Source organism: Grampus griseus (genome assembly GCF_964374135.1).
Source record: "Grampus griseus genome assembly, chromosome: 14".
NCBI lineage: Eukaryota > Metazoa > Chordata > Mammalia > Artiodactyla > Delphinidae > Grampus > Grampus griseus.
The window spans coordinates 48,047,815-48,059,324 of NC_139008.1; the positions used below are offsets into that span (position 1 = coordinate 48,047,815).

Consider the following 11,510-nt stretch of genomic DNA (forward strand, 5'->3'; position numbering starts at 1 on the left):
CAAGTCTCTGTTAATATTCAGCTTATTAGAATCATCTATATGTCCTTTTGCCACAGTCCCAGGAGATGTGGACTCCTACTTGCCAAAAGATTCACTGAAAAATAAAGATAACGTTTCAGAACAGGGACTTTCATTTCCCTAGTACTCTTCACTAAATTAGGTCTGAAAGCTTTCCAAAGGGAAAATGCCTTTTTTTTTTAAATGCTTTTTTTAAAAAAATAAAGATATGCCCACCTAATATGATCTTGTTAACAGTGCAGAAAGGGTCTCTACACATTATTTATCTTCTGACTAAACAGTTCAATGTAGCACACAGTAAATTCTTCATGAGCAAAGAAATTTTCATCACACTAAAATTAGATATCATTTTTAGCCCTGACCATCTTGGAGATTTTTTTCCTCTCTTGCTGCAGTCTTCCTTTCAAGTTTATTTTTATGGCTTTTCACCAGGTTGTTATAAAATCCGGAACAGTTCATTGTGGGCTCTTTGAAATTATTTCCCACAGCTGTATGTGAAGATCTTTATCTCCTTTATGTATTAATCATATACAGCCTGATTTTTTTCCCCTGCCACAGAATGATCTTCTGCATATGTCACTTGTCCATTCACTTCAAAAGGAGCTATTGCCTTAAGAGAGCAGAGGTAAACTTAGGATGTGGGAGTCAGACCCTAAGAAAGTGGACCCTTGATGATATTTATATGTATAAATACGTGCACATACTTACAACAGAGAAAAGGTTATAATCTTAAAGCAGATACATCATTCCCTGAAAAACATTTGAGATAGGAGCACTATCTCACTTAGGGGAAGGGCTACATATAATGATATTTCTTCTTAAAAGTGCAGACAGACGCCTTGGTAGCAGTGAGGGGTGAACGAGGCCACACTTATGTGCAGGTGTGTTCTCTCAGCTAGGCAGGGCTGCCTTAGTGCAGCAGGGCTAGTGCACATGGAGCAGCTTCTAAAGCTTCTCTCTACTTCCTGTTATCCCCCATTAGCTGCGGTTGTTCAGCCATCATTATATGTTCTGTGAATTTTACTTTATTATTTTACAACAAAATGCATTTTAAATGGAAATGGCTCTTCCAGGGAGAATGACATTTGATAGCGAAGGGATGAAGTATGGGTGATTAACAGAGAGCCTGAGCTGGAGTGCTCGGGTTTGAATCATGGTTCCTTTACTTACTCACCTTGAGACAAATTGCTTAACCTCTCTGTGTTTCAGTTTCCTCACCCACAGTGTGAAGATTGTAATAAATAACAGAATCTACCTCATAGCATTGTTGTGAGGACTAAAGCAGTTCCTGTATAAAATGGAATAAAACAGCAGTACTTTCTGGTGCCTAGTAAGTGCTGTAGAAGCATTAATTGTTGTTAATACTTTAGAGACCATTGGTTTCTCTGCATTTGGAAGGAGAGAACTCAACTTATCCAAATAAGACAGTGTCCAGCAGCTCAGAGAAGGTTGAGATTGTGTAATAACATTCTAGAGTAACAGAACATGTCTTTGTGGATTCTGAACCTTCTTACTCTTCAGAGTAGTTCTTCATACTTTGACACCAATTCTCCCTGAACCCCTCCCAACAGACAAAAAAAGGAAGAAAAATCAAAGCATCTGCGTGATCACCAAGGAACCCAAGATACCTTATATATGTATAGTCAGACTATTATAACAGTGATAGCAAGCAGTTTATAGCACCATGTGCCAGACATTAAGCTCTTAACATTTTTTAGTGTATTTAGTCATCACAATAACCCTAGGAGGTAGGTGCAAGTATTATAATCCCCACTGTACAGATAAGGACACAAGCACAAACTGCTACAGCTAGAATGTAGTTGAGCCAGAATTTAAACCCAGGCCAGCTGCTCCCGAGTCAAGTGCCCTTAACTGCGTGTGTTACTGCCTCATCTAACACCTTGTGTTCTCCAGAAGTCCCTGAGTGCCTGAAAATATAGTCAGTTTTCTACTCAGGAGCCAGTTTTCCCATGAGTAATTTTGTTTAATAATAATAGAACCAGAAAGTTAAACAAAGATCAAATTTATCTTTAGAGAAAGAGAAAGGGTTTTGTTAAACTTTTACTTACAGGTAGTTATCGTCAAATTGTCATTATAGAGATGAATTTTTCATTTTGCTGATGAGTTTTAAGAGTTTATATATTAAAATTACCTGTGTTTTGTTTTTTTTCCCTTTGTGATTTCTCCTATTATTCTTACGCTAAGAAAACATTCCTTCTATTTAAGATCAGGTAGCTGTTCCCTTGTATTTTCTCACAGGGTTTTTTTTCCTAATGTTTAACTCTTTAATACATCTGCATTTTATTTTCCTGTAAATTATGCGATGCATCTATAGCTCAAATTTTTTTTTGCAGAATAAAACAAATTGCCTAGCACCAGTTATTGAATAATCCTTTCTTTTTCCAGTGATGTATGATGCTACATTTTATTACATACTAAGCCAACTGTTCTATTTTTCTCATTATGTAGTACAGTGTTTTTGTTTTCACTTTGTAGTACAGTTCAGCACACTGTATTACATGTATATCAAATCTATCTTGTTAATCTTTGTAAAGATTTCCTTGAATAGAATTTTATTAAATGTATATATTTTGTCATGAGTGGATGTTGAATTTTATCAAGTACTTATTCTGTATCTGTTGAAATGATCTTATGATTTTTCTTTTTTAGCTGATGTATATATAATTATACATTACTTTCAGAAGAAATTCCTTCTTTGTAATATTTTCTTATCCCCTCCAGACTATTATTATTCCATTCATACCCATAGTCATCTAAGTAATATTTTTTTACTTTCTTTAGTTTCTATATATTTATTGATAGATACCTTGCATTTTTGTTATAAACAAAATTTTTAAAATAAAATAGTATAAACAGATTGTTGCTGTGATAGTCTTATAATTTTTAACCCTCCTATGTTGGTTTGTTGTGCCAGGTATAAAAGAAAAGAAGAAATCAACAAAATCTGCAAAAGATGGCACATCTCCAGAGGAACAAGCTGAACTAGAAAGACAAAAGGTAAGACATGGTCATGGTTACATGCTTAGTGGATAATTGATATGTACAGTTCAAGTGGAGTTATCCATGTGTTTCCAGTATCCCTAATAAAAAAAAACAAACTTATTTTAGTTATGAATTTATAAATAAGAATTTCTGCAGCATAGTTTTTTTTGTTTTTGTTTTTGTTTTTTGCGGTACACAGGCCTCTCCCGTTGCGGAGCACAGGCTCCGGACGCGCAGGCTCAGTGGCCATGGCTTACGGGCCCAGCCACTCCGCGGCACGTGGGATCCTCCTGGAGGGGGGCACGAACCCGCATCCCCTGCGTCGGCAGGTGGACTCCCAACCACTGCACCACCAGGGAAGTCCCAAGCATAGTTTTTAAATGTCATCTTTTTACCAAATTTCTCCAACTAGTATCCAGCTAGTACAAAGTTAAAATTTACCTTAAACCCAAGGCATGTCCCTTTGCGATTAAGAGGAAAATATCTTATTATTAAAAACCCTTACTATAACTGAGACCAAAAAAAAATAGTACTATTAAAACCTTAAAATAATAATGCCATAAGTTTTAATTCAATTTAATTCAAAACCCTTACTATAACTGAGACCAAAAAAAAAATTGTACTATAAAAACCTTAAAATAATAATGCCATAAGTTTTAATTCAATAATTTAATTCAAGTTTTAATTTGGTCTCACTATAACTGAGACAAAAAAAAATAGTACTATTAAAACCCTAAAATAATAATGCCATAAGTTTTAAACCCTATAATACAGGGTTTGCTTTATGGCTTGTTCAATGCTCATTTCTCTCTTTTTATTATTGAAAATAACATAAATTTAGTGTACAAAATTAGTCTTTCTTGGAAGTGTAGTGAACTTTATCCTTCAGTGCCTCCAAAGATCCATGGCACAGAGTAATATGTATTTTTTCTGAGACAGGAATTGGAGTCAACAATGTTCACAAGACTGATGTTCATAGCACTGTCTAGAAGGGAGCCTGACTGGTCACCTAAACTCTGCATCTTAATGCATGTTTTACTGCATGTGCAGTAGTGTTCACAGAGTTAAGGAGCAAAAGAAAACCTTTCTTTTGTAGAAAATGGCTCTAAAAAGAAAGCCAACTGCGGGTACTGGTGGTGGAAGGGAGACATAATTAAAGCAGTCTAAAGTGGTAATGGAGGAAGATTCACAGGAATCTCATAGCACACTCTGTATTTTCTCTAGTGTACATGGTTGTTTACTTGATTCTTGAAGGTTTACATTTAATCCCATGGTCAGTAGAAAATACCTATTTAGTAGAAACAAGCATTATATTAGATTACAGAAGCAAATATTAAGATCCTGCCTTCATAGACATGTGTCAACATTGAAGAAGTAAAGGCCAAAAAAAAGCAAAAGAAAAAAGGAATTCCTTGTTCCTAAAGCATGTTTGGAAAGTCTAGTTTGTATCACAAAATACTACATGTTTGCTAGATTTAGTGTCTGCTTAAAAAGAACAAACTGAAAATGAGAAATTTTTATTTGGGGGACTTGAGGACTCTTATTTCTACAGCCTACTAACCAGTTACACTAGGTGAAATATGGTCTGGATTTTAGATAAAGCTTCCTGCTGTCAGTGATGTTGCTTCTAAAAATTATACCCATTACTGTACAGAGATCTCTGGGTTTCGTTTTGAGTTCTGGTAATCCACAATCAGTTTACGGATGACAAGTGTTATCCCAGAGCATTGGTGGCTCGGTTCTCCTTTCCTGGGGGGATATCTGTGCCCTATACTCCTGTTTAGGGAAAGAATATCACTTGTTGTATATTTGAACTCTTTTTTCTCTCCACAGGCTGAAATGGCTTTGCTCGTGATGGATGAGGAGGAAGAGAGCAAGAAACACTTCAATTATAACAAGATTGTGGAGCACCAGAATCTGAGCAAAAAGAAGAAAAAACAGCTTATGAAGAAGAAGGAATTATTGGAGGATGACTTTGAGGTAACCAGGGACAATAGTCATTATCTTCTTAAAGCTGGTGTTATATCTAAAGTCAGCTCTGGAGATAAAAATCGAGCGTCTTAGGGCTTCCCTGGTGGCGCAGTGGTTGAGAGTCCGCCTGCCGATGCAGGGGACACGGGTTCGTGCCCTGGTCCAGGAAGATCCCACATGCCGCGGAGCGGCTGGGCCCGTGAGCCATGGCCACTGAGCCTGTGCGTCCGGAGCCTGTGCTCCCCAACGGGAGAGGCCACAGCAGTGAGAGGCCTATGTACCGCAAAAAAAAAAAAAAAAAAATTGAGCATGGAACCAAAGCTACCATCTTTCAGCCCAACACAGCCAGTTCATCCATGGGGTGTTTCTTTGGTTGAGCACCAGGTGATGTAGTTGGCTTCTATTTTGGTAGCCATGTTGCACCAAAATATGTAGCTTTTAGTGTTAGAATCACATGCACTGTGATGCTCACACTGGGAAAATTCTGCATCATTAAGCCTGACTGAGAAACAGCAGGTTCACATCACATCGCGCCACACTCTGTGTGCAAAGGCCAGTGCAGTAGGCCATGCTTTTTTAATTGCTTTGTTTCTTGTTTCCATTGCTCCCTCTTTTCCCTCTTTTTGCTAAGTACATATTTCTAGTGACCACACAGTCCCCATGCATGAGTTTGAACCCTGTACAGAAAACCTACAACAGCTGTCAGGAACTATTTGATGACTTCCATCCATTAGCATGGAAGAATAGACCCAGAAGAAGATGGGAGAGATTTTGAAGTTGTTTAGAGAATTGAGAGGGGCGTACAGATAACTTCTAAGTAGCGTGGAGAGGGACTTTGAAACCACTGTGTAGCTCCGGTTTCTGTTAAGTCAGCTCCATGTGTGTGCTGTTCCACTGAACTTTTTGGTGAATTGATTTTCTTATGAAAAGTTAAAAACAAAGAATGATTTGTAGTCAGATCTTCTATTTTGAGAACTGTCTCCACACACTAATCATCATGCATAAAAACATTTTTCATGAGTGTCGTGGTGGTGGTGGTGGTATCACGTCTGTTGTCCTTACTATAACTAAGTAACTCTACAGTCCATCTCCGGGTGGACTCATTTTTCGCATGGGAATGATGGGTGGCAGTGAGTCATGCTCCCTTTCTGGCTGGTCACCCCTGTGCCTGGCAATACTTGAAGACCTGGCTGGAGTTAAGGGTACACTCTTAACATGTAGGACCACAGTGTTCTTGTAGAAAGATAAAGGATAAATTCGGGGCTTGTATCTGACCGGATCTTGGTCTCAGGGGTGCCATCTTTGCCATTTTAATCTTTAAATCTTTTGCTGTATGAATTGCCCTCAGTAGCTGCTCATTTTAGCACGAAGGTTGAAAAAAAGTTTAATGTACTCAGAATGCAATGACTGCACAAAACTCCAGCAGGAGATACCATTGGCTTAATTATCGGCTTAATTATCCCAGCCAGAAAGAGGTTTCACACTCTGGAGGAGCCTGCCTACTCCAGGGGTCATTCCCCTCCTCCAGACGCTCGGTCTAAGTGGCTGGTGTCGTTCCAGGCCATTGTATACATAGACTAGGATAGTTCCCTTTCAAGGATATTGTCGTTGTGTGATGAAAAACAGTGTGCCCTGCACATTGCGGTTCAGGAATAAACCTTAAAACTCCCTTGAAGAGCTTCCCTGGTGGCGCTGTGGTTGAGAGTCTGCCTGCCGATGCAGGGGACACGGGTTCGTGCCCCGGTCCGGGAAGATCCCACATGCCGAGGAGCGGCTGGGCCTGTGAACCATGGCCGCTGAGCCTGCGCTCCGCAACAGGAGAGGGCACAACAGTGAGAGGCCCGCGTACCGCAAAAAAACAAACAAACAAAAACTCCATTGAAGATCTGTGGGAGAACAGTTTTCTAATGAATCAATGCAAAATGCCCACGTTTGTATTTTATATAATCAACTCACTTACTTTCGAAATTTGGTCCCATTTCTGGGCCTTTTGGTTTGCTAATTTTATTTATTTATGTTTTCCTTTTGGATTTGCAGGTCAATGTTAAGGATGCACGGTTTCAGGCAATGTATACTTCCCACTTGTTCAATTTGGATCCTTCAGATCCTAATTTCAAGAAAACAAAAGCTATGGAAAAAATCCTTGAGGAGAAAGCCCGTCAGAGAGAACAAAAAGAACAAGAACTTACTCAGGCAATAAAGAAAAAAGAGAGTGAAATTCAGAAGGAATCACACAAGAGATCCATTGATCCTGCCTTGTCAATGTTGATTAAATCTGTAAAAAACAAAACAGAGCAGTTTCAAGCAAGAAAAAAGCAAAAAGTCAAATAGGTGTATGTTGTTTCTTTTTGGTTTGAGAATGTATAAAGTATACAGAAGTGATGGAAGGAATACTTATTGGGAATAGTGCTATACCTTTCAAGAATATGAATAAAAACTGACTGTTGTAAAATTTATTTTCTGTATATAACAGTTAGACCTAATTGTGCATGATTGATAGATTTGTACTGTGTATTTCCACAGATTAATCATAATTAATCCAGATTATAGGATGTATAAAATTTTATATTTATTACTCTGCTAGCTTTTTTTAAAGACTGTTTATAATTCTATGTAAAAAATAGAGGAGTGACCAAGTCTTAAGTCTGAATAAGAGTTAGGAACAACTTGAAAATATGTATATGCAATACATTAATATATCTGGAAGCAGGAGGCAGATTTAGATACTTGTTTAAATAATTTATATTTCTAGCCATAATGAATAGAAGCCAATAACTTTCTTTGTTGTTTGGTCATGTTTATTATAGTTTATTAATTTGTAAATAAAAATTTTTACTATTTTGTATAGCACTGAATTCATTTTATTCACCTCCAGTAAACTACTCTCTGGAAAAATATCTGAAAAACTAACTCTTTAAGAGGACAACTCCATGGAAAGGCAGTTCCAGGTCTGCATTGTTCATAATTATATTTGAAATGTTCGTGAGCTCTGCAATGATTTTTATGTTTGTAGTAACAGAAAATTCTGTCTGCCCTTCAGAGTTTTGGAATGCTTGGAAGGATGGGTATGCTGCTATAGAGTTTAAGGAATCTTAATTCTTTTTAAAATTAAATTAAAACACACCTTCAAAGCCTTAATACGCCTGGATTTCATCTGGTCTAGGTTTTGTAAACTATTAACTGACCACTTAGAAGAATTAGGTGTGCTGTATAAATAAATGAAAATAAAAACCAAAATAATCACTTGGAATGAATGATAAATATGGTAGCTTCTGAAAGGCAGTAGGCGTTTGGCCAGGTTTGTGGTTAATAGTAAACTTAACATTATTGGTACAAAAATTCAAGCCTGCCAACGTAGTATATTTTCAAGAATAAAAGGATGTAAGGCTCAGAATGATATCAAGATAATAAGGGCATATGAACAGTCTATGGAAGGGGAAGGAAAAAAGAGGATATCTAAAATTGCTCATAATAACAGAAAAATGCAGAGTATCGTGTGGGGAATGGTGTTTTTTTTTTTTAAACATCTTTATTGGAGTATAATTGCTTTACAATGGTGTGTTAGTTTCTGCTTTATAACAAAGTGAATCAGTTATACATATGTTCCCATATCTCTTCCCTCTTGCGTGTTCTTATCATAAAGTGCTAATAACATTGTTAGATAATTCAGCCAAATAAAGCAGTAATTGTGTACTCATCACTAGAAGATCATGAATCTTAATATATTTTTGAATATAGTCTATAATTGTGTAATTATTCATATTTCATTTTCATGCAAGGAAAAAGACTTTAAACTTTAATCAGTGTGGGGATTACTCAGTTTGATTTTAAGATTCCTGCGAAACTTACTCTTGGTTTTTTAATTGGTTTGGTTTGGATTTTCATTTTTGAGCCCTTTGTTGTTAAGTCACTGTATTTAATTGTAAATCTCATTTTACTAGTCAGGCACATGATTGATTATAGCAAATAAATTGAGCATATAAGCTTTGCACAGCCCTGGCTCCTTTTCTCAAGGAATTGATATTTTTTAAGTAGGAAAAAAAATGAGAATTGCATTATCAGGTACTGCATTAAATAAACATAATACACCAAGAATGTTAGGTTCTCAATAAATACAATAATTGCTGGTAGTAAAACTCAGGATAAAAATATGGCCACTGCCATAATTCAACAAACAATGTGAGGGTAGTTTGGGTGACTCTTAAGGTCACATTTATTTGGATTGTTTGTTGTTGTTGGTATTCTTGATACCAAAACCGGATGAAGACAGTACAAGTAAAGAAAACCTACAGACTGGTATTTATTGTTAATATATAGAAATGAGATTGCTTCTGGAGAATTAATGTCTCACAAACTTAGGCATAAAAAACCTCAACAAAATATTAACAAATTGAATCTGACAATGTATAAAAAGAATTATACACCATGGCCAAGGGGATTTAATTCCAGGTTTGCAAAACTGGTTCATCCACAACCAACGTAATCCACTGTATTAACATGCTAAAGAAGAAAAAGTATATGATCATATCAATTGATGAGAAAAAGTATTTGACAAAATCTAACATCCATTCATGATAAAAACAACTTTGGAATAGAGGGAAACTACTTAACTTGATAAAGAGCATGACAGAAACCCTACAATTAGCATACTTAGACCGAATGTTTGCCTAAGATTGAGAACAAGGCAAGGCTGTCTTTTAATCGTGTCTTATTTTCTGTATTCTGATCCTCTGACCACTGGGTGGGTCCTTGCTGTTCCTACAGAGACTGCCCCTCCCAGGGCTGGCCAGTTCCCAGAGTTAGTAAATAACTTGCACACAAGCATGCCTTTCGAATGCAAAGCAACAAATCCAGAGCCTGTACCTTCAGCCACCTTTATTGGGCTTTTCACACAGTGGGCCACTATCCTCGTGCCCTACCCTAGAGCCCACTGAAATTCAAGCTAGCCAATCCTAAACTTTCTTACCCTGCCTCGCCCATCCCTTCCCAAAGAAACCACAATAAAGCCCCTTGCACACATTTTCCCCTGTTCTCTGCCTCCTCACCAACCCCAGTGTTTCCCTGTGTGACCCCCTTCCGTGGCATGCTAGGGAATGTGAGTATAAAAAACTTCAACAGTTATTTCCGTATCTTCGTATCTTACCATATCTGATTAATACAAATCCCAGTTACCCTTAAAACAATGTCCACGCTCACTACTCTGAAAGTTCTAACCACTGCAATAAAGCAATAAAAATAAAAAGCGTACAGATTGAAAAGGAAGAAATAAAACTGACGGGGCTTTCCTGGTGGTGCAGTGTTTAAGAATCTGCCTGCCAATGCATGGGACACGCAGGGTTCCATCCCTGGCCCAGGAAGATCCCACATGCCTCAGAGCCACTAAGCCAGTGCGCCACAACTACTGAGACCGCGTGCCGCAACTACTGAAGCCCGCACACCTAGAGCCTCTGCTCCGCAACAAAAGAAGCCACCTCAGTAAGAAGCCCACGCACCACCAATGAAAAGTAGCCCTTGCTCACTGCAACTAGAGAAAGCCCGCGCACAGCAACGAAGAACCAACGCAGCCAAAAATAAAAAATAAGTAAATAAATTTATAAAAAAAGAAAAAAAACTGACCCTATTTGCTGATGACATGATTGTCTACATAGAAAATCCCGAGGAATCCACAAAAACGAAACCAAAAAATCCTCAAACTAAATAAGGGAGTTCAGCAAGATCACAGGATACAATGTCAGCATATAAAAATCAATCACATCTCTATATACTAACTATGAACACGTGGAAACTGAAATTAAAAACACAAATGTTCCAAAGAAAATAATATACTCAGGTAAAAACTTACCAAAACATGTACAGAGCTTGTATGCTGAAAATTACAAGATGCTGATGAAAGATGCTTTTCTTTTTATTGTCTGAAGAGTCTGTGGTGATATCCCCTTTTTCATTCCTAATATTGGTGATGTGTGCCTTTGCTATTTATTTTTGGCTAATTTGGACAGAGGTTTATCAGTATCATTGAGCTTTTGATCTATTGAACAACAAGCTTTTGATTTCGTTCATTGTTCTCTTATCACTTTTCCATTTCCAATTCCTGTGGAAGTCTTCCCCCAGCTCTCCAGCTGCCAGATTCCTAGCATGTCGCATTAGTGTGGCACCTCGCCATCCAGTTGGCCACAGCTGCTCTCTCTCACGCGAGGTGTAGACCTCAATCCCAAGGGAGGAAGGGGCTCTTCCACATTTGCTCCTTATTTGAGTGCTGTGCCTCAGCCGTAAGAATAGTGGCTGTAACCTACATTTGTGATTCCTAGAGTTCTCTTTTTCCCTTAGTTACCCACTTATTTGTCAATCCTTTTACTCTAATGTCCTGTTTCAATGATTAATTATTTAAACTTTCTTTGTTCAAATTGTTTCTCTCTTTTTTAAAAATATTTATTTGGCTACATCGGGTCTTAGTTGCGGCCTGCGGGGCCTTTCGTTGTGGCATGCAGGCTCTTTGTTGCAGTTTGAAGGCTTCTCTC

General features: G+C 37.7%; 1 protein-coding gene across 1 annotated transcript in view; it reads left to right on the forward strand.

The window, feature by feature from the left end:
- The window catches only part of ESF1 (ESF1 nucleolar pre-rRNA processing protein homolog), a 59,525-nt gene extending 50,538 nt beyond the window's left edge, over nt 1-8,987 (forward strand). The window contains exons 12-14 of the mRNA XM_082669890.1: nt 2,954-3,036; nt 4,855-5,001; nt 7,030-8,987. Of these exons, the coding sequence (XP_082526016.1) occupies nt 2,954-3,036; nt 4,855-5,001; nt 7,030-7,323 (524 nt within the window). The 3' untranslated portion in view covers nt 7,324-8,987. The remainder of the gene's footprint in view (nt 1-2,953; nt 3,037-4,854; nt 5,002-7,029) is intronic.
- Nucleotides 8,988-11,510: the final 2,523 nt, after the last annotated feature.